This window comes from Acipenser ruthenus, chromosome 27, assembly GCF_902713425.1.
Source record: "Acipenser ruthenus chromosome 27, fAciRut3.2 maternal haplotype, whole genome shotgun sequence".
Lineage (NCBI taxonomy): Eukaryota > Metazoa > Chordata > Actinopteri > Acipenseriformes > Acipenseridae > Acipenser > Acipenser ruthenus.
This window is the reverse complement of record NC_081215.1, coordinates 23,697,014-23,721,465: the sequence shown is the minus strand read 5'-3', so window position 1 is coordinate 23,721,465 and position 24,452 is coordinate 23,697,014. Positions and strand designations below refer to the sequence as shown.

General features: G+C 37.8%; 2 protein-coding genes across 3 annotated transcripts in view; one reads left to right on the top strand and one right to left on the bottom strand.

The window, feature by feature from the left end:
• Window positions 1–13,986, top strand: part of LOC117432366 (transmembrane protein 263) — a 46,136-nt gene extending 32,150 nt beyond the window's left edge. The window contains exon 3 of the mRNA XM_034054174.3: window positions 12,013–13,986. Within this exon, the coding sequence (XP_033910065.1) occupies window positions 12,013–12,299 (287 nt within the window). The 3' untranslated portion in view covers window positions 12,300–13,986. The remainder of the gene's footprint in view (window positions 1–12,012) is intronic.
• Window positions 13,987–15,666: 1,680 nt separating this feature from the next.
• LOC117432365 (carbohydrate sulfotransferase 1-like) lies at window positions 15,667–23,836 on the bottom strand. 2 transcript variants are annotated; one of them, XM_034054172.3, is made up of 2 exons: window positions 23,430–23,836; window positions 15,667–18,396 (listed from the first exon to the last, which is right to left on the bottom strand). In XM_034054172.3, exon 2 carries the CDS (start codon window positions 18,349–18,351, stop codon window positions 17,089–17,091), a length of 1,263 nt encoding a protein of 420 aa, XP_033910063.1. In that variant the 5' UTR covers window positions 18,352–18,396; window positions 23,430–23,836; the 3' UTR covers window positions 15,667–17,088. The 2 variants fall into 2 exon arrangements, with proteins under 2 accessions (XP_033910063.1, XP_058858191.1); XM_059002208.1 differs by having other exon boundaries at window positions 15,667–18,392.
• Window positions 23,837–24,452: the final 616 nt, after the last annotated feature.

Below are 24,452 nucleotides of genomic sequence, written 5' to 3'. Positions count from 1 at the left end.
ATTGTCCTCCGACGCTGTAGCTCTGAGGTGGCTGCACGGTGAGTCTGCAGTGTGAAAAAAAGCTGTCTGCAGACGGCACACACTTCGGAGGACAGCGTGTGTTCGTCTTCGCCGCTCCCGAGTCAGCGTGGCGGTGGTAGCGGTGAGCTGAGCCTAAAAAAAGAATTGGATATGCCAAATTAGGAGAAAATAATAAAATAATTGCCGATTTTACTAAATTTAAAAAATAAATAAATAAATAAAAATGTATTTCAAAAAAGTATTTTTAGTGTAAGCACATTTCTTTCTGATTTTGTTTAATTAATAAATTTATAAATTCATAGACAGGGAGTACTTGTTATTAGTCAGTATTTGTACAGTTGACAAGCAAATGTTGGCATTTTTCTCCACGTTTACAGTTTCTTCTTGCAATCAGTCGCAATCACCTCCTTGCTGACTAGGTGGCTCAAGTGAGTTCCCTGATTTTAGCTGGTTCATCTGCTGTTAAATGCTTCATACCTATTCTTCAGATGCACACACACACATGAACTAATGCAAATTTCAAAAGCAAGGGCTGCAAACATCTGGTAATGCTATTACTACCCCTTACTCTAGTCAGCAAGATGCTGGAAACAACTTCTTTAATTAAATAGTATGCAATGAAATTGGAATACTAGATAATATTGTGCAGCCTTTACATTTGTATTACATCACTGTGTTTTCACTTTTTATAAAATGTGAAACACTTGGGGTCCGTAGTCAAGTTATTGTATTGAAGTCCATCTTTACTTGTAGTGAATAGTGAATATATATATAGCTTTTTATTAAATATTGTAATAAAATAACAACAGGAAAGTCTGTTTCTTCTTTTAGATTCACCCTGCCTTTTTCTTTGTAAATGTATTCTTGCATTGCAGCATTTATAAATTGACGTCATATTTTTTTTCAGACTGCCTATTTTCTCCCCAGTTGATCCATATAGTCACCAGGATAGGTATCTGCAGTAGAAGTTCTGATCTTGCACATAGAGTAGGTGGTGGCTTGTCAAAATGAATGGTGAACATGCATTTTTTTTCCCAAAGCCAACAAGCAACTCCCAAAGAATTTTATTCCCTCTGTATAACTCTCTGCTCTTCGCTAACCAGCCTTGACTGATGATCACTGGGAACACGAAGGGGGCTTGGGGCTGAATCGTACTGGGAGCTGACACCGGTGTTATTGAAATTTTCATTTTGCTGCACACTTCAGGGTATTGCAGCTCAAGACCCTCTCAAACACCCGAGAGGAACTAATTGCATTAATGATTTTATTTATTATATATATGAAAAACAAGAGAGACGAAAGAGCTCATTTGTTTCAGTATGCCACCAGCAAGATTGTGGACATTTTTATTCATATTTCAAAGAAAAAGGCATTTCAGAGCTTAAGTTCTTTCCTATCTCCATGCATCTTGTTACTGACAGATGAAGTTAAATGTACAGTACTGTATATATTAGTGGAAAATAAATTACAATTGGATATTCAATTACAAAATGTAATGTCAAATAGTAACACTTAGATTTTTAGCTATTGTGCGTCTCCAGAACATAACATCTTTACATGCTTGGCAGGCTATAATATATCTTATTTACATATCTTAGTTATGTCCTATTCTATTGTTTCTGTACAATCACAGCTTGTTATTAAGGGGAGTCTTGAAAGTGAAGCTCTCGGGTTGGTTTAAAGGCAGTGTAGGCTAGAACAAGTTTTACATTTGTATAAGAGTCTTGCAGAAGCATGAATGCCTATTATCTACTGGTAATTCTATATGGGATAGCAGTGGGGTATCACAGGAGCAGAGAAAAGGGTAGTGTTCGTGGATCTGCAGTTGAAAACTAATGTCTTTGGTTTAACAGTATGTTGCAACACCATTAATGTTGTAAAACTGGAGAAAATGACAAATCGGCATTCGACAAGCAAACATTGTCGGATTGGCTGGTGTGTCTGTCTTTTTGTCCCACGTTTAATTCATGTTCTGCGGGAAACAGGCTCCCGTAACCCAAGTAACGTTCTCAGACATGCATTCTCTCAGCATGCCCCCCCCCCCCCCCCCCCAGTTTTATTTGCAGAAAAGATCATTAATAGCAGACTTGATGCATTTCCTTAGTGAATGTAATTACGGCCATGGTCTTCATATTACCCTCGCCCAGCTGGAGAGAGCACTTCAGATGGGGTGAAAGGCATCGAGCAAGACAGTGGGAGTTAATTGATGGCATCCCGTTAGCACATATCTCAATCACCTTTTGTACTGTAGAAGGCAGGCCAGTATTCATCAGGGACTCATTTCACCTGTTAGCAGTACAGGCACGGAGATGCTCTGTCAGGCTCCTTGGTCACACAGCTGAAGTCAGGAGCTATTACAGTTGACTTATGAGCCAGGCCTACACCAGAAACATTTGTTTGTGCTCGTTGCAATTACACTTTCACGAGCTCCGTGGGGAGGCTCAGCGCCACTCTTCCTCTGTATGGCCTTCCCAGTAGAGGCAGCGCAAATCCAGTGATAAATCTGTAGCAGCAGAGTAGAAAATCATCTACTTTATGTTTTTATTTTGATGTATTTTGAGAATGGCTTTCAGTGACAGCCATGGCAAAATTATATACAGTGCTTCACAATCTTTTTATTGTCGTTTTATTCCTGAAGGCCGCAGCACAGGAAAGGTGCTTAAAAAAATCTAATAAATAATACAAACATCATTCTCTTGTACATAACACAAATAACAAAAGTTGAAGTAATCAACGCCTCTTTATTTTCCAAGTGGGCACAAAGTTCAGTACATATTTTGATTGCTTTCTCCCATGTTTTTCGTTGTGTTTTTTAACGCTGTGACCTTTTTTTGTGTAGTCCGTAGAAATGTGATAGTTCTAAGTAAACACGGATTTACTGCGAGAATTGTAGGATGGTATTCCTTGCAATTTGTCAAATAGAAATGTGGTATAGGGTCCGTGGAAAAGGGAGAAAGGGTTCAAAGATGATATGTTGCTTCTTTATACGGTATGATACAGTTCTGCCTCACATTAAAACTAAACTAGACAGGAGAATTGAAAACAAATGGTGTTGTAAGCCTCTGAATAAATTGCTGTCATGAGGAGCTTCCTCAGGGGTGGAAAAAAAAATGAATATAAGAATATATAGGGAACTCTGTACATTAAATGCTATTCTCTGCAGTTGACAATGGTAAAGCCAGAATGATAGCTTGAAATGCTCATCAGGGTACCAAACTATAAAAAGAACTCTCCTTTGGTAAGTTTTTGTGAGAAAACCCTTAATCCTTCAGTGACCAAGTGTTTTGGGAGTTTCTGGATATGCCAGTAGTGGTCCTTAAAAGGTTTGAAAAGAGTGTTGCAATTACCTGAGGTTACTGTGTAAGAATCAGTAATTGGCACCACCCCAGCAGGACTGACCACCGCTAGTATTTTTATATAAATGGAACCAAGCAGATAGACTACAGCGGAGTGAAGCTTGAAAGAACAAGAGTCATCACCTTAGCATGTACCATTCTTAATGATGCCTTTAATTAAGAAGAGGAGTGAGACCTTGTTGTATTTGAATTGTTAAACAGGACCCCGACAATGTCTTCCATGTCTTGCTCTATTTGTCTGCTGTCAGAAAGATGCATTGCACAGCAGCGGAGGTAACAAATGCGACTGTCATACTGCTGTGCCAGGGCCGTGCTTGTGATGTACTGTACAGATAAAGATGCATTGCACAGCAGCGGAGGTAACAAATGCGACTGTCATACTGCTGTGCCAGGGCCGTGCTTGTGATGTACTGTACAGATAAAGATGCATTGCACAGCAGCGGAGATAACAAATGCGACTGTCATACTGCTGTGCCAGGGCCGTGCTTGTGATGTACTGTACAGATAAAGATGCATTGCACAGCAGTGGAGGTAACAAATGGGACTGTCATACTGCTGTGCCAGGGCCGTGCTTGTGATGTACTGTACAGATAAAGATGCATTGCACAGCAGTGGAGGTAACAAATGGGACTGTCATACTGCTGTGCCAGGGCCGTGCTTGTGATGTACTGTACAGATAAAGATGCATTGCACAGCAGCGGAGATAACAAATGGGACTGTCATACTGCTGTGCCAGGGCCGTGCTTGTGATGTACTGTACAGGACCTTAATGATGAGCATGGGCAGATATAAACTATACTAACAAGAACAAAGAACGGAAATCACTGCAGCACCACTAGCAATTCAACAGTTGCAAATAATAAAAATGATTATTTTTATAATAATAAAAGAAATCCTTACGGTTCCTCTGTGCCAATTTTTTCTTATTTCTTGACATTTTCCAATTGTTTAAATCAATTGAGCTCCTCACACACATCCTCAACACAGAATATATCATTTTCTACTAGGTGTTTCTTTTTGCCACAAAACTTTTCTACAGCAAGCTTCAGGGACTTACACTGAGGGATTCACCATTGTTGTTTGTTTACTGCAGTACTATAGGTGGCTCATACACACATTTGATACAAGATAAACCCTTTTGTTTTGGTTAAGCTTTACAAATTTAAATAGTGGTCGTATATTTCTCAATGATGCTATAAAAAAATATATATATTTTGCATTTAACCTTCCCTGGAATAGATTTGTCAGTCAGGTTAATATTAACTGCATGCATATCTAAAAAAAGGTTATTCAAAGGTGAATGGCAAATATGAAATAAAAAATATATATAAAGATGAAAAACACATGAAAGAAATAAATACTGTAAAGAAAACTCCCTACATGATTTAAACATAAAACAGGTGTGAAATCTGTTTGCTTTAATTTATTATAATTGCCTTACCTTTGGCAATGTTTAAATATACTTTTCCTTTACATTTACATTATCTCTTGTTTTCTTGGCCAAATCCCCCAATATATCTGGATCTGTTCAGTTGCTCTAAACAGTGGCAGATCTAAATGCCACCATAGCATACATATTAAAATAGTGCCAAACCTGGCATTTTACTTACTTTCAAAGATAGTTAGATCCACCAACATTTGGATCAAATGGTTTTAAAATAAATTGTGGGTATTTGTGGGTATACAAAACTTTATTCTGCTTTTTATTTTTATTTTTATTTTTAGTAACAAATACCTTCTCACTTAAACTGGAATTTGACAGGTGTGTTAATATTTCTTTAGTAACTTTAAATTGCCTAAGAACAATATGTTCAATAAGCTGTACGAATTAGGCTGAATTGGTGGATGTAACCAATTTTTGTTTTCCATACCTGCATATTTTTATTCGTCCCATAAACTCACAGAGCATTCATGCAAGACCTGGCTACAGATAGGAGGTAGATGTTGTGTCACAGCCTGGCCTAGTGTGAAATCACATTGTAATAAATGATGAGTTATTATTGATGTAGCTGTGAAGATGTAATAATTCACATTCATTATAATTTTTTTTCAGGTGTAATAACAATTCATGAATCCATTATAAAAATTAAAAAAAACATTGAGTAACTGTGGAATGATAAATTATAAAATCTTAAAATACATTGTTCCTGAATAAATCATCTCTGATGATTCCAATTTCCCGTTACTGTGAATTTGAATATACAATCATGTAACAATGTAATTTTTGTTTGGACCACAGTTTGCAAAAAAAGGCATGTGTTTAAATTAATCCCTTTCAGAATTGCCATTCATGAAAGCATTAAACAAAACTGGAATGCCTGGTTTTTTTTTTTTTGGTTTTTTTTTTTTTAAATAACACTATGTAACACAATTTTTGTTCCTGGGTAGTAAGTATTATTTCCTAATTGCTTATACGTCAAAAGTATAGAAAATGGCTATTATACCCCACAAACTTTGCTTTTGTGACCAGGACAGTGATATTTTGAAATTTACCTATTTCCAATGAGAAAACGGGCGAATTTGTGTCTTTTCGTTCACATAGTCAGAAAAAAACAACATATGAATCCAAATTAACATGTATTTATACTAAAGTAATACAAAAATGACTACAAAAGATTTAGAAATGAGTAGTTTTTCGAGATTTACAATTATACTGTAAATCACTTTCACGAATCAGCCCCCAAATGTAGTCTCCCATCATGTTCTCGTTATACTGTCGTTGGTAGCGGCGTTCAAAGTCCAGTATATCCTGGTGGAAGCGCTCGCCTTGCTCCTCCGAGTACGCTCCCATGTTCTCCTTGAATTTATCAAGATGAGCATCAAGGATATGGACTTTGAGGGACATCCTACAGCCCATTGTGCCGTAGTTCTTCACCAGAGTCTCAACCAGCTCCACATAGTTTTCGGCCTTGTGATTGCCCAGGAAGCCCCGAACCACTGCGACAAAGCTGTTCCAAGCCACTTTCTCCTTACTAGTGAGCTTCTTGGCAAATTCATTGCACTCCAGGATCTTCTTTATCTGTGGTCCGACGAAGACACCGGCTTTGACCTTTGCCTCAGACAGCTTAGGGAAGAAGTCTTGAAGGTACTTGAAGGCTGCCGACTCCTTATCTAGAGCTCTGACAAATTGTTTCATAAGGCCCAATTTGATGTGCAGTGGTGCAGGCATGCCGAAATATGCCTTGTAGGCCTCACACATCTTAGCAGATGCTTCCACAGAGTACTTTTTCTCTCTTGTCTTGATAAATTGGCCGCAGACATAGCAAAATGCGTCTGCCGGATGCTTGCAGCCTCTTGATGCCATCTCAGAAAAATGCAGATATGTATCCACTTAGGCAGCTGGAACTAAACTGAACTGGTGGGCTTAAGGCCCCTGTATTTATACTACTATTTATATTACTGGAAAGTTCTAGAAAGTTCTAGAAGTTACTCCAAGTTTACTCAGCACTGAATCTATCTGGAATGTTCTGGAAAATAGGTAAATTTCAAAATATCACTGTCCTGGTCACAAAAGCATAGTTTGTGGGGAATAATAGCCATTTTCTATACTTTTGAGGCATAAGCAATTAGGAAATAACACTTACTACCCAAAAAAAATTGTTACACGGTATAATAAATATCAATGCCAGCTCTGTGGGTATTTTATTCAGTTGCAAAATCTGAGAATTCCTTAATGACCTGACAAGACCCTAGGAAGAAAGCCACATTCTGTGAAGGAGCATCCCTGCTGTACATCTTCAGAGTCTTATAATTGTCTGTAGGAATGCCATTTTGAATGCAATATGCCTGAAGGAGACCATTCTGAGATTTCATCCAGCAGCGATCAGCATCCTGTCAGCAGGGTCAATAGATGTTTTCAGAACATTTCACAAAAACCTGCAGGGAGTATTGGATCCTGAGGAATACCCCCAACATTTAATATAAGCATCCCTTTCCAATCAATCCATATTTTCTAATACTGCAACACATCACAAATTACAGACACAGTCAGTTCCCCAGCCTCAACTACTGATACAAAGTGATGAAAAATAAAGGTAAAACAACAGTCGACTCTGTGCCTGAAGACAAGCTATTGGAGCAGCAGTCAGTAAATAAGAACAGAAATCTTGGCTCTAAACGTCTTAGAAGATGAAGCAGTTTACATACTTGCCAGCATTTGGATTTGGGTCATATGCAAAAAACACTCATCATATAATAGACATCTCCCCCCAACTCAACACCATACGACCATCATGACAGTAAAAACAGACATCGTTCATACCTTTGTGCCAACTGCATGAACAGCACAGTGTGTTGTTTTCACTAACTACTGTGCAGAATAAATGATTTTTTTTTCTATGGGTAAATATAGGGACTGTTGGCATGTATGAGCATATCATGAAAAATGTAGACTGTTATGAATACCTTAATAGTGGCATAGATTGGCATTAAAGACGAATAAATAATTACTGACAGCGAGTCTAAATATTTGTGACATTACCAGTGTTGGCAGTATCACAAGATATATCTGTCACTGTGGATCAACTCAGCCCCCCTCTCTTATGAGTGTCTACTCTAAATAATTCATCAAGCAAAAAATACCTTGTTATCTTTAACTGTAGTTACTGAAACATGTATCGTAGCTTGCTGATTGCTTGACTTGGCATCTAAAGAAGGTATTAAGACATGTTTGTGACATTATATTTCCAATGAAGTAACTTCCCGTTCCCATTTACTTAGTGAGGGGCAAGACTAATTGGTTCAGGACAGGCTTTTTGTTTTGTTTTGTTTTCTTTGTACCCCGAAAACTTCTGGGACAGTACTGTTAACAACCTCTGATCATATGAAACAACAGTAAATAAAACTCGACTACAGCTTCAAAGTGAGTACCGCAGTACTGCTGGTGATATAAGTGTTTCTCTTTTTTTTTTCTTTTGTGTATGAACAGCACATTATTACTTTAAATGAAAGCCTCCGGCAAGATGTTCATCCGTTCTTCTGAAGCACCCTGTAATATTGATCCCCCCCCCCCCCCCCCAGGATAAATCAAATGTACCATGGTTCCTTTTGTCTCTCCTAGACTTGATACAGGAGAGAAGTGGTGGTGAAAGAAGCGCTTTTCATAAAATTGACGTGCAAAAGAGATCGTGGTAGGAAGAATGTTCGTGCAAGGACAGATCATTGATTAAATTGGAGCACAGAACTGAGCGAGAATGTTAATCTGCTAGAATCTGTGTTTCACAGTCTCTGAATAAACCTTCACTCAAACCCCAGGTTCTCAGCTGCTTTTGATTTTTATTGTTGAAACAATATTTTCAAGCCCTAATGTACTTGGATCACCCTGGGGACCTCATATCACTGTATTCATAGTAGAATTATTATAATTATTCAGTGATTTAAGTAATAACAATCACGCATCACGCATTTACTTTACAGAAAAGACAACTGTGATGGGTACTCACCCTAAGCTGATGCAAGATAAACCATGAACTGATTTGAATGTTAACAGATTTTATTGAAGCTGTGGAAGATTTTTCCAGTTCAGTACAGCTGTGTTAGCTCTCAGAGGCAGAACTCCCAAGCTTGTTAAGCAGTGAAACCTCAATTGTAATATTTCATTGGCTGGTCTTATGGGTTAAATGTTAGTTACAGTGCAATACTTTCCACACTGCAACCGACTGCCTTTCCCCTAAAGAGTGTTTATCTGCCCTGTTCTTTTATAGGTCAGTTAAGCTAACCCAGTTCACTCTGTTGTGCTGGCCCAGGGCCATCGCATATTTAGGTCTGTAACTTAAAAGCAGGCCTAAAATGTGGCGAATATTACATTTTTTTTTTAAATGGAACGATAGCCTGCTCTCAGAATGGAAGAGCAATCGGGATATACAGTAATCCTTGATTTGTAGCAGATGTTTCTTATTAATATATATTTTTTCAATGCTGCACAGTTTCAATTGTATGGTATATATTAAAAAATAAAAATAAAAAAAAAAAACATATTATTGACTATTTTGACTTTTAATGTTATGGTGTGTAACGGGGTGACGATCCGAGCTTACCCCCCACCCACAATCACATTATTCTCTCAAGAAAACGGAGGTATTTAAAACACAGGAAACAGCAACTTGCTAGTGTTCACAGGTATAAATATTTATTTTCGTAATGGATGCTTCACTGCAGGTTGCAAATGACTAACAGGTTGTACGTACAAAGACTGACATTCACAAGACATGCTCACGACTGACCACCAAATACTACTGCTCCCTCCTAAGGAAAGACATGGCATTAATTAATCAATTAATCAATTAATCAATTAATTGATTAATTGATTGATTAATTAATTAATTAATTAATTAATTATAACCGGGTTCATTTGGAATCATTTTTTACAAAAATAAACTGTATTATTTAACATGTATTCCATTTACAGTAAGCTTTCATATAATTTACATTACACGTTTCTTCTCAGTTATGCATATTTCTTTAACCTGTACGGATACCGTCTTTGTTTACAAACACAATCGTTAAACTATTCTATTTTTTACTCGTTATTATTATCATTGTCATTAATATTCTCTAGTCCCTGACCATTGCAAGTAAAGACTGAACATCAGCATTACCCCTTCGAAGATTACCGAACATATTCCACATGTAGCTACTACGGCAACTTCATTAAGGGAAGCGTCCTAATCTTAATACAGCAATACACTGTCCTATATCAAATACACTTTGCTCAACAGCATGCACGATACATAATAAACCACTGCTCTATCGCCAGTAGAATAACTAACAATAATAATCACAATAACAGGCGCTGGAATATTACAGTATATATATATAAAAATTTGCCTTAAATCACAAGTGTGAATGGGGTAATTGTTTCACAGGATTGGCTTATAAATCTGCCCTACCAGCAAAATCTCTCAAAGGAGTAACAGTCACCACAAACACTGTACAGGATCACAGCCCATGACTGGACGAAGTTAAATCCTGTGCCTAATCACTTGCATGTCAATATAACTGAAACTATTACATTTACCCTGGATATTTATTCTTAAAAAAGCCCTGGTGAGAACTGATTGTTGTTTAAAGTTACTGTGTATATGTGTGAGTTAATTTGTTTGTAATGCTATTGCAGTGTTTTTCTTTAAGAGTGTTTAAGCCATGTGAACAAGGTGCCGTAGGGATTATTAGGTGGTTGGAAGCTGTCAAATAGAAACTTGACGAAGGAACTGAGAACATGCTTGGGGGTGAGGGGGGTATTTTTTAATTCAGGTCATGTGAAGGGATCTTTCAATAGGCTGTGTCTGGCTAGGCAAAGAAGCTAAATAAATGTGTGATATGGTCGCCATAACATGATAGCAAGGCATGGCGCAGTAAATGCATCATTATGTCACATTATGCAGCTTGCGCCAGGGAACCCATTTATCATTACTTTTAGAGTTTTACAGATGGGGAAATTGGGGAGGGTGTGTGTGTATAATGAATTACTAACTTCACAATCTGAAATCAATGATTTTATTTGTAAAGCAGTCTTGTGGATCCAGCTGTGAGTCATTTTTATTTATTTTTTTGCAGGGGGAGGGGGTAGAGGGGGTTGTCAGCATCTTAAATAGTCATTCATTATTGTTTCTTGCCAAGATACATTACAAAAAAAAAAATACGTCACGTCTGGTTTAAATTCTATTCACTCATTAATGAATGCAAATTTATTTTCAGAAATATATTACAGTAGTTACAGAATGCAGATGGTATGCTATTCATACTTTGTCCTTATTTTTTCAAGCCTGATTATTAGGAGATAATCTTATTCCAGTAACTGGTTTAACGTTGTTTTTCAGTTGCTATAGTAATAGGTTCAAATTGCATTTTTTTATTATATTGTATGCATGAGTAGTAATGCCGGTATAGCACAGAATTACTGTTTGATAAAATGCAGTGGCACACACAGACCAGTAATACCTCATACCCCAGAGGCTTGCAATTGAATGCTAGACTATTCACTGTACTTTCTGGGTCAGCCAAGGTAAAGCATGCCTTTCAGACATCTCCTTTACAGTAGCTCAAGAACATTAGGGTTAAAATGGATCGTTCAATAGGCTGTAAGGAAATGTATATCTAAGTATATACTTCAGGACCCCCTGCAGTGTTTACAAGAAGCACATTACTATGTTTTGCTGTATCTGGTGTTGTCCCATATCTCAACAAATACAGACAACACAGGACACAGCAGTGGTAATGTAATGCAGTTCTTGTAAACTTTGCAGGGTATTGTGTAACACATTAAGGGGCTTTTCAGAAAGTGTGTTTTCATTAATTCAGCTGGGACCTTTAACCACTACATGTATATTTTTGTTTTCATTCAGTTGGGCTAAGATTCCTATTTCCAGGTACTCAAAACTGTTTTGTTGTTATTCAGCAAAATGATTACCAGTATTTACCATAAAGCTTTCAGAAAAATTAGCTTATCTCAGGTAATTACAATCACCCCTGGGCTCACCTCATTGGAAAATATTAATATTTAATTAGTAGACCTTCAACTGGATTGCTTAGAGTCAACTTGTGACTAAAGTTAATCTGTTTTAGAGGGAACAGTATCTTGTACCATGTAAAATAATAAATGTGTGCTTATATTGCGCTTTTTTTTTCTATCTTTCAGATTCTGACAAAGATCACCCAAAAGCAGAGTCTGGAGTGATCTGGAGAGTAACGGGAGGCCTCTTCAATATGACAAGGGGAGCTGTCGGAGCCACTCTAGGTGGGGTTGCCTGGGTTGGCATCAAAAGCTATGAGCTCACCAAGACAGCAGTGACGAGCATGCCTGCAGCAGGCGTCGGTTTGGTGAAAGGAAGCGTCTCCGTGGTAACTGGAGGAGTTGGGGCTGTGGGCTCAGCTGTCGCCAGCAAAGTTCCCTTCACAACAAAGAAGAAGGACAAGTCTGATTAAATCATGTATGCTGTAATCTGTGTTTCTTTATTTTTGGTTATATTTGGGATACACCTGAGTACAGATAACAGAGACTGTACCAGGGTAGGTACTGACTGAGAAAGTGACCAACAGGATGTATTAGCTTTCTTTTAACACAGTACACCCCTGCAGTGCTCTTGGCATTTCACTATAAAAAACGAGATCTCCTTTCTTGCTTAATACTTGTAAAAATGTCCAGATGGAAAGAAAAATAAAATAAAAACGTGTTTGAAACTTTCTGTATGAATCTAGCATGCAAATGGACCGACACAGTGCACACGATTTGCTAAGTCACTGTTTACAGATAATTATTTTGCTAAAGCTGGATGCTGATGCAGGCAGCAGGGGGACAAAAAAAGCTTAGATATTTTAAAATGTTGGAAATGCTGACCAAATTGAAACATAAAACCCCTGGGCTAGACACAGCTCTCTGATCTGCAGTACAGCCAGGCTTGCTAGTGAAGTGAAACTTGTGGAAATGCTATGCACAATGTCCTTGTACTAGGGACTGAGCTACAGTCCTTGAGACTTGCATTTCGAAAAAAAAAACCTCCCATGTTCACAAGGCTTTATAATGAACACCTTTATGAATATGTCAGTTTAGAAGTGCCTGCTGATCTTAGAATGCATCCCTTTTATGGCCGAGCATCCTGGAACATATGTTTTATACATAGCTCTAGACACCTTGCTTTGTCATGTAATGCATCTTCATGTAACTACTAATGTATTTTTAATGCTGTGCCTCATTCCAGTAAAAGTGGACCAGCCACAGCATTCAACATACTGTATACAATCTTAGTAAACTTACTTGTAATATTGACCAGCATATTCATATTCATGTAGTCAATTAGAACATTTAAATGTTTTCATAGTACCAGAGATCTGTTTTTTTGTTTCACTTATTTAAGCATCGCAGGGGTGAACATAGCCACACGTAATAATTAAGTGTGGGTAAAGAATCAAGTTTTGAGGGTATGGAAAAATATTCATGTTATTCCGTAACCTTGCGTACACTGTTTTTGCATATATGCATTTTAATGTGCCTATGTCGTTTAGCTAAATGGTGAAATGTGCTACATTTCCCTTGGGGTTAATTAAATAAAATGGTTTGACATTCGGGAGAATTAATACGATTCCAATCGAAGAAGTGGGTATTCACGAGTGTTAGTGATATAAAGAAATACAGTATGTATTTACTGAAGCTGAGGAGATTATTAGGAGAGCTTTTCTTCTACAACATGGTCTTTTCTCAGTCCTGTTAAAATACGACAAAAAGGACAATGTAATGTTGGTGTATTTTTGTTGTTTTGTTTTCATTCCTGATCCAATTACTTTATCTACTTCTAAGTCACTGTGATTTTTGTTCATTAGATAGTAATATTTGCAATGGAAATCACTGGTTCAGCATGTTAGTAATGTACATTAAAACATTGCATGCTTCTGAGACTGTAGCTACGTATATACACATATATATTCTATATATGGTTTTCTTCCAGGATTTTGTGTCTTTTCCTGTTCTACACATAAAGGCGACGTAAGAAATATTGTAATGGCAACTCTAGTACTGTAAATCAAACTAAAAGAGCATTTAGATTTTGTCAATTATAGAACTATTTTTGCAAACCTGATGCTGTATTCTATTAAATAAACTTTGTCTGTATTTTAATGGATAGTCTTCGTCACATTTCCAATCATGATATGGTATTTGTTTATACTTTTATAGTTTATACATGTTCCAGTGATCCAAAGACTGGGTTTGTTTATACCAAACGAAGACCTGAAATGCATCATATCGGATAACTGGCCATCTAATTTATGTCAGGTTTTTCTGAAATTATATATAAAGCTATAGTGATTAAAAGTTGTTTTTTGCTTTCATGTGGGAATGGAGATGCAGTCAGCATAGAATCGTGTCCTTGTGCAATACAGAGGAATCGAAGTACTGTGGTACAGGGCTGAAACAAGAAGGGAGAATGCTTTGTATTTTGATAACACACAAGGCTGTGTCCATGGGACTGACCTTTTCAAAAAGGGCTTCTAAAAAATAATAGTCTTGCTTCTTTCTCTTGCCCCATCTAACCCTTCACAATTTGACAAACCTGGGTTGCTTCCTGCTGTAGCTGATTTTACTCTTGCTTAACTTGAGGACTTATTTTCCAAGCCACTGATCTATTTCTTCCCTTTTATTTCGCTTTTTTTCACTGCCGAGTTTAAAAAAAAAACCATTCCTCTCCTCCCCATAAGCTTTCCATCCTATATTTTCTTTTGGGTTTCTGTTCTTGCATCGGATTTCAGATTGCTCCATTCCTTTCCTGTGTGCTTTTCATTTCCCTCATGTATTATTATTATTTTTTTTTATATCCCATCCCTGTGTTTTATCTTTCCCTGCCCGGGTTTATATTGTTACGACTTTTCTGATTTGCTTATCCCTTAAACAGGCAAATCCGCCAGATTGCAGTCTGTTCACAATGTAGTGTGGCCACTGCTAGGAATTCCCTCCAACTCTGATCTCCATTGCATCATTATCTGTCTGTCTGTTTGTTTGTCTGTCTGTCTTGGATCTATTCAGTTTTTGTGGCATCTTACTGAGACAATAAGCAGTGCCCGATGTTAGCATTAAGGATACACAAATCATTATTTAGACGACTATTTACAATCATCCACGGTATTCCATACTTGGAGAAGATTGCCTACATCTTTTCAGGACCTCCTGGGGAGTTAAGATAAGAAACTTACATATAATTTGCATGTGTGAAAATAATTATAGGTGTCACTTTGAGTTGGATATTTTTATCCTCCTGAAGCTATTACCATTGTGTTTACAGCTGCTTTGCTTAAAATGATGGCTTGGCAAGACAGGGCAAAATTCACAACCAAAAAAAAACACTATATTACAAGGCTACCAGTCAAATTCCCAAAACCAAAACATCCCCCCCCAAATTATTATTATTCTTTTATAATTGTCACCTAAAGGTTATTGATGATGATCCTTACCTAAAAAGGAGCACAGTTTTTAATAGGAATTACATCAATTGTGTTCTATGTACTTGGACATTTGGAAGTTTTTTTTTTTTTTTTTTACACACTAAAGCCCGTCAGGAAATACAATATGAAAAGATTGTGTGCATCTTACAACACTGCTTTTTTTGGGGGGGAAATAATTTACAAGGTTGTTTTGGTATAATTATGATAGTTACAGCACATATATGTGTGTGTGTGTGTGTGTGTGTGTGTGTACACAGACCCTAAAACAAATCACACAGAAATAATTGACATTGAAGGTTCACAATGCATTTCATTTGGTTTTCCCGAGCTGTTGGAGTAAAAAAGACAAATCACAAAGCAGAACCATGTACTCTTTAATAAATAAAACTGTTCTCTGCTGCACCATTACGAACCAACAAAGACATACAAACAAGACTTAAACGAACCCTGTTTAACAAGAGCCTTTTTATAGGTATAGCAGCTGGCATTTCAAAATGGATGCAAGTGTACAAACATTACAGCCTGAGCAAAATCATATTAAGCAAGATGTGCTTTCTGGGTTTTTAGTTGATTTTTTTCCCCTTCATAGTCACTGCCCAAAATGTTTTCCAAAACCTCAGTAAGATCTGTACAACCTTGTTATGAAATCCAATACCTGTGTATGCCAAGATTACACACTCGGTGGTAGACTAAGGACATTTGTTTTTTTTTTTTTTTTCTGAAATGAAGTCATTTAACCACAGACTATTACTGTAGTACTGTAGGCAGGGCTAAAACATTTACTCCATAACTATGATAACCATGAGAGGTGAAACGAGGAAAGAATATGACTGGAGTGCTTTGTTTGTGTTCATTATTACTATAATCTTTTATAGTCCTTTTTATATTGCATGGGAGACACATACATGCACTGTATGTCACACACAGGAGAAAAACCCACCTGTTTAAATGGAAGTTGAAATATGGCCTTTGCTTCTTCTTAAAAGGGGGTTGAGTGAAAACAAAATATAAAATACATAACTTTGTAATTCATGAAATACAGAATAGGGTTAACCTTTTAGCTCCCACCTGAAGTACTAAGAGAATTCTCACAGAAATTCACTTTCTTGCTGACTCTCTGTTATTGTGTCCATGTTTTCACTTACAACTTTTTTCAAATAATATTCTAAGAGAATTGTATGAATACTTCAAGTTCACAGAATCAGACTTCCAGAGTTGTAATGGAATATAGCTGCAGCTTACCATGGACATATATGGGCATTTTTCTTTCTCAAAATTGTTTTTATAGAACAAAAATACTATTAAGGTTTAACTGCAACATTCTGGTTTTTATTGCACATGTTTTTAAAGTTTGTTGAACAGGTATTTAATACATTTGTCACAGAACCATATTGGTCAAATTACTCAAAATGGACAAGCAACAACATTCACTTTTGTCAATGCAACAGCCAGCAAACAATTATCATTTAGAGGAGAATGGTGCTTGAGTTTTGGTTCGTTGTTGAGTAAACATTATACAACATCAGACAAGGTGTGGTTGTCTGCTTGTGTGTGTTACTGTTTTGTCTATTCTCACAATGTAAATAGTATGGGGCATTGCCATTAATTGATTTTAGCTCAATTCACTTTACACAGTTCAGAATCTATTTTTGTGCTGTTTGTAAGAAATAAGGGTATCCAAAAAGATGCCTTCAAGGTTTTGGAATCATAGTGCAAAAATTGAAAAATAAGGCAACAGTTATAAATATATCAAAAATAGTTGTCCCAGAACTACAGTACAGTATTACAAAAATGGTGAAAAACTCCTTTCCTCAACCAACGTCAGGGATGTGTTTTTAAGTTCCTCTGGGGATTCTACCATTCTGTAACCCAGTTGGTTTAGAATCTGGTGACAAACAGTTTGGGTGTAGTCTACCATGTCATAAGAGAGTTTTAACCTCCAGCTTTCAGCATTCGCTGCCGAGTCCCTTACTGTCCCGTATTTTTGCTTGGCTGATAACTCGTTGTTTCCCCGAGTGTTGGTTTGTATCCACTTTACCACATTACTGTCCAGGGACATTCCCAGGTATTCATAGATCTCCTTGGTTTTCTTGAGCGGGTTCCTTGCTAGATCCTCGTACCTCACCACCATGTACTTCCCTTTCAGCCAAGGTGGCCTGCTAAGCCCAGTGGAGACGGAATTCAGGAAATCCTCACAGACCATCGTCAGCTGGGACAAGTCCAAGTTGTACGGTTTCCTGCCACTAGCCCTCCAGATCCTCCACAGTCTGTAGGTATCTCGGAAGGTTTCGATCCTGGAGGCCAGGATCCCCCTGGGATCTCGAACCAGCTGTATAATTTTCAGGTTTAGCCGAGGGTCTTCCACCAAAGCCCTGATATCGCTGATTTCTGGAACCCTCACTATTTTGATGGCAACGTGTCTCCGGTCTTTGCAGGAATCCGTGGCCAAGGTAATGTTTAGAGCAGCACATTTTTTAACGCAATCCCCTTCCTCGATGTTGACCTCGCTGGGACGGAAAGCGTCGCACACCGGCGGCGAGCACAAGGCTTTGCTCGCTCCTCTTCTGAAAAGTTTGTCCGTCGTGTGGTTCACCGGTTGAGGTTTGATGTAGCTTTCTAGAAAGTACAAGTCGCAGTCGTACAGACTTCGCAGGAGGTCACGACTGGCACCCAGCATGACCCTCCTGTCCGCAACGTTTTTGCTGTGGGACAGCCGGGGAATTAGTGTTGTCTGCACGTGGTAAAGAGGCTCAAACAAGTAAAACACATCGGAATGTTGATTAAACAGTTGCCCAATAAAAGAAGAGCCACTTCTGGTGGTAGCCAGGATTAGAATATGTGTCTTCCTGGTGATATTGTAAGTAAAGGAAGGATACTCATCACACAGTCTGTCAAAGGAATCAGTTTCTTGTCCTAAACCACAGTTCTGTGGATTAGCCACCGGACAGATCTGGAAGTGCTTGGCTGTAAATGTCCTGATTGCTGTGTACTGAATAGCTATAGAAGCCAAGGCAAGCAGGAGAACAGCCTTCCAGGAACATTGCATGGCTGAACACCTTCATTTAGACTCTGCGATCCGTTCTGGTGCTATCTGTGATGCAAACAGGGGGGAAAAAAAAGGAATTGCAGGAAAAGACAAATAAACACTGCACTGAAAGTCTATTCATGTTTTACAGTAAACGGGCGTAACAGGAAGAAAGACTCTCCAAAACACCTCTAATTCCCCCCAAAATAAGGCAGAATTGGTTCTCTGTCAGAAATGTTTAACCTGTGGCAACTGCTGTGATGACTTCATAAACAACAAGTGGTTTTACACTGCCCAGCTGTTTCTGCTCGTCTGAGTTTTGTCTGCAAAAGGTTTTACATCGTTCTATAACCTTTATAAAGTGTCAAGCACAGACGCCACTTCACAGATGAATAACAGAAAGGAATTGTCATAAAGTTTGTGTTAAAAGTAAGCTGTTACAAAGACAAACTTATGTTTTAAGTTCTAACTTTTTTAGCATTGAGATGTTATTTAAAAAATAAAAAAAAACTATATGAACATAATTTAGGCATTTTATTTAACAGCATGTAATCAAAGAAACTACAAAATTATATTGCAAAAATCTACTGGAAGCCATAATAGTAGTACAGTATTTCATGTTAGATTTCGAAATGTCACATTTTTCAATTTTATGTTAAATATATGGTAAACTACAAAGCAGTATGTAATTCAATATGTTAACAGAACATTATTCAGCAAGTTTCACTCAACTTTATGAAGCAAAATTTGTTGATTTTATAGGCTGATGCTAAACTTTTGGCCATAGTTGTAAATGTAATATTAATAGGAACCACAAAACTGAATTCTAAAATATTGTTCTAATTAAAAGCAAATAGTAATCTAAGGCACTTGCTTTCCTGTGGTTATATGAAACAGAATACTCATTAATACTTGCATCAATAAACCTCCAAGGAGTCATGAATGGTATTCTGCTGGCTAAGGAGGTCATATCCATGCTTGAAGATACTGAATGGAGCCAGTGAACCTCTCACCTCCCTTGATATAAATGAACATAATCTGGTATATTATTGATAAAGTATTTTTGGATAAGCCTTCAGGGGATTCACTAGCAAGTGGGTATCACTGGGTGCTGTTTACCATGATAATAAACAAGTACTACTGTAGATTATCTTTTAGTATAACTCGTGAATTAATTCAAACTTGATTTCGCTCAGATCAGTGACAGATCCTAATCAGACAAAGGCAGTATGGAAATACTATGAAAAATGAAAGGCTATTTAGATCAGCAGGCAAACTTTTAAATTGTTAATACAAAATGCTCTATACAAAGACTTATTTCTAACAGAATAGCATTGTAAATAAGGAACAAAATAGTTGTCCAAATTAAACTGCTGTTCTTGGCTGTCTGCCAACATTTAGTGTTTTCTGGGAACCTAAAGTCCAGTACAGTTAGTGAGGGTGGTTTGCGCATTGATCTGCATTAATCACATCACTGTGGATAATGTAGGTCGGATTCTTCAATGGGTAATGCTTTTAAAATATAAACTGCTGAGGGGCGACATGGTTCACTAGGTTAATGCACTAACCCTTCACATTGCTGCTGCCGTCTCTACCAAACGCTGTCCTGCTGGATAAATAGGGATAACTAATTACAGTAACATGTATTACTCTTAGGAAACTATCGCCTATTATTTGGTTTGGTCAGATACTGTAAATAGATAGATGTATATGATCAACAGACAGCAGTAAAACTGTGATGAACACTGTCAACCAACTATTAAGTCATACAATAAGTTAAATGGAGTCCATCTGTGTGCAATAAAAGTGGTTCACATGATTTCAGATTAAATACACCTGTCTCTGTAAGGTCCCACAGTTGAGTAGTGCATTCAAAACAAAGATACTACCATGAAGACAAATGAGCTTTCAAAACAACTCCGGGATAAAGTTGTGGAAAGGCACAGATCAGGGGAGGAGTATAAAAAGATTTCAAAGACATTGAATATCCCTTGGAGCACAGTCAAGTTGATCATTAAGAAGTGGAAGGTATATGGCACTACCCAGAATCTGCTTAGGGCAGGCTGTCCTCCCAAACTGAGCAGCCGAGTAAGAAGGGCATTGGTCAGAGAAGCCAGCAAGAGGCCAATGACAACTCTGAAAGACCTACAGCGTTCCGTGGCTGAGATGGAAGAAACTGTCCATGTGTCAACAATAGCTCAGGTACTCCACAAATCTGGCCTGTATGGAAGAGTGGCAAGAAGGAAACCATTTCTGTAAAAAGCCCATGTAAAATCCCACTTGCAAAAAGGCATGTGGGAGACTCTGAAAAGATGTGGAAAAAGATTCGGTATGTCCGATGAAACAAAAATTGAACTTTTTGGCCTAAATGCAAAGCGTTATTTCTGGCGCAAACCCAACACAGCACATCACCCAGGTAACACCATCCCTACTGTGAAGCATGGTGGTGGCAGCATTATGCTATGGGGATGCTTTTCATCGGCAGGGACTGGGAAGCTTGTCAGGGTAGAGGGCAAAATGGATGGAGCTAAATACAGGCAAATCCTTGAGGAAAACCTGCTTCAGTCTGCAAAAGACCTAAGACTGGGACGGAGATTCACCTTTCAGCAGGACAATAACCCCAAGCACACAGCAAAAGTGACACTGAAGTGGCTTAAAAACATGAAAGTGAATGTCCTAGAGTGGCCCAGTCAAAGCCCGGACTTGAATCCGATTGAGAATCTGTGGCAAGACTTGAAGATTGCTGTCCACCAATGATCCCCATCCAACTTGACAGAGCTTGAACAATTTTGCCAAGAAGAATGGGCGAATATTGCAGTATTCAGATGTGCAAACCTGGTAGAGACATACCCCAAAAGACTCACAGCTGTAATTGCTGCCAATGGTGGTTCTACCAAGTATTGACTCAAGGGGGTGAATACTTATCTAACCAAGACATTTCAGTTTTTTTATTTTTCATTAAGTGTTGTTTCACAATAAAAATTCTCTTGCCTCTTCAAAGTGTTGAGTACGTTGTGTAAATCAAGATTTCAGGTTGTAACACAACAAACTGTGAAAACGTCCAAGGGGGTGAATACTTACTATAGGCACTGTATATATAATGTCAGCATGATGTAGTAATTACGAGTGCCTTCTCTGACTGTATTTGAACACATATGGCAATAAATCATACATACCAGGCTTATCCAGTTCCTTCGAAATGGACTCCCATATATTGTCTTCCAAATCTGTATCTTTATAATTGTTATGATCTTTGTCATAAAGCTCTGGGTATTTATTCAACAGCAAGTATTCTTGTTTCCTTCGTCATTTTGGATGCTGCTTCACCCGGCTGGACCGCGTGCATTGAAGCTGTTCTCTGATAGCTCAATGCCCGAGTTGAGGGGTGTCAAAAAACAGTATTCAATCCTATTTATTTTGCGTCGTTCCGGTGCATACATTTACATTTTTAGTTTTGACTGTATGGCATTGTTGGGGGTCGATCATTCATGAACAAATCAAGAAAAAGTCATTCTTTATGTATTCTTTTTTAATCTATATAATTCACCTTCTTATTCAAAAAGCTGCGATTGAGATGATGGAATATCTGTAACAGTGGTAGCTGGCTACTTTCTCACCTGTATGTATGTTGGCAAAACCATGCATGTCAAGTCTCAAGGTTTACCTGTGAAACTCACAGTTTTTCACAATTTTGAGAGTCTCACAGCGGTGCAATGGATTCTCACGTTTGTGCATAAGTTTGTTATTGTTTGCGAGGCTGCGAAATTCTTTATACATGATACAGCGGTAAATCCAATACAACTGTCCAAGCGTATTATTTCTTTTGGGGGGGTTGGGGGGGGGCGCCATGAACACATGTACATTACCATTCTCTATATTCCTGTAGCTGCTACGCAAACTCCCCCCTTACTCCAAAGATAGAATTGCCTTGTTGTCTTAAACTGACGTTGGTCTGCGCGAGCCTTCTATGTTTCTGTACACAACACGTCATTACTCGGGCAGAGTCGAAGGAGATGAGGTTGTCAGACTGTCACTGTCTCGTTCACACAGAAATTAACACACAAATAAAAGAGAAATGGACATCAATGGGAATTTAATTATTAAAGTCGAAAAATATAATGTTCTTTATGATGCCAGTGTCAGTGGTCATAAAGACAATACAAAGAAAGACGCCATATGGTAAGAAATAACAACAATTGGAAATTGATGGTATGTCTATCTATCTTTATTTCACATTAATTTTAGTCAGTGATGGGGAGCACCACACACTGGTTTCGTATTTCTGTAAAACGACGCTTCTTTGTTTTAATAATGTTGACCAATAATAATAATCACATTCACACACTAATTGAAGATTTTATTAAAACTGAAAATCAATTTAAAAAAGCATATTAAACTAATTCTCAGTTTTTTAAAATTATTTACATGTTAAACCAAATCACATATAAACATTCACTATTAAATATTAAATATTTATTTTTGTGTGTGTTGTGTACCCAGACTATTTGACTATTTATTTGTTGTATTTATTCTATTTCGTCTCCACAAAAGGAGTAAAAGCAGACAGTATTTTCTTTTCATGAGTACAGGTTTTTTTGTTTTTTTTTTTGTTTTTTTTTTTTTGCTGTAGTGGTTTTTTGCTTAGCTCCCTGAGTGGATAGCCCTTAAGTCTAGGTCAGTGTCCTAGCTGTCTGCCATGTGCAAAAATCTTGTGCCCCCCCAAAAAAAACAAAACAAAATCAATGCCAAGGTTTTTCAGCCGGGGTCTCACTGGTATGAACACTTAGGGGTTGACATGTACGGCAAAACGGTAAGCTCGATGAGTGAGGTTAGGTGTCTATTGGTTACCTGAACCCGCTGCACTTAAGATCAACTAAGCTTTGTTACATGACATATAAAATATTTCATCAACTGGTATGGAATTATTTATACATTCCTATATTTAAGACAAATGCAGAACCATAACAAACACGCAGCGAAACTGGTACTAACATTCCATTAACGATCTAAATCATATCTGAACGTTTTTATTAAATATATACATAAATACATACATACATTACATACATACATACATACATACATCTCTTATTATATACCTGCCTTATTTCAGATCTGTAGCAGAAAGGGGATCTGGTGATCTGCGCAAGAAGACTGCAGCCGTCCAGTTGGGTGTAGTAGAGATTGAGAGAGATTCGGTCCCATTTCTTGTAATATGGACATGACTGGAAAGCATCTGCCTTGCGTACCCCCTCCTTCCATCTGAATAGCGAGCAGGGAAAAAAGTGAGAATCCCCACGCGTTAGTCCTGGGTGGAGCTGCTCTCGGATGAGGGGGCCATGTGTAGTTATCAAAAATAAAATAAAAGAATGACGCGATGATTAGGGTGGCATTAGAAAGATTAGTGAAAGCAGCTCTGATTTTGAATCTAAACAGCCCCTTCTAACCTTTTCTAAACTATTGCGTAGGAGTTGCTGTGTTCAGTATTTAAGGACCCTCTCTCTCTCTCTCTCTCTCTCTCTCTCTCTCTCTCTCTCTCTCTCTCTCTCTCTCTCTCTCTCTCTCTCTCTCTCTCTCTCTCTTTGTGTGTGTGTCAACCCATCATCCGCCTCTGCGTGGTGCTAAAGATTCAGCATGTATATGAAAGAGGCTAGAATTAAAATCTAACGTATAATAATAACACTTTGGGCTTTTCACATATTTCCTTGGTGTCTGCTTTTGAATGGTGTCTTTTATAGTTTAAATGTCTGTGCATTAAACTTTTAATGTCTGTGCATTAAACTCTTATTGATTATGACAGTTTGTTTACATTTATTTATAGTTACTGTAGTTTTAAGGTCACGTAGATATACTTCTGCCAGCTTCCTCGTCACTTAACACCCGCTTTCCTCTATGTCGCTGTTTCATTCAAATAGACATGCATTGTGCAGTACATAAATATGCAAACATGTGATTTGCTTGTTAAGTTCCAGAGCTTTACATGTCATAAATGACCACGTTTTCAAAATGAGATCCCTGGCATGCAGGAGCGCTGATACAAAGTCCATCTCTTCAGTGTTACAATTTATCTGAATATCTGTCACAGCCAGCGTTAAAAAAAAGAAAAAAAAAAAAAAGTGACC

What these genes read in the sequence shown, in the direction of transcription:
- LOC117432365 (XM_034054172.3), bottom strand. Translation starts at nt 18,351, where the DNA reads ATGCAATGTTCCTGGAAGGCTGTTCTCCTGCTTGCCTTGGCTTCTATA.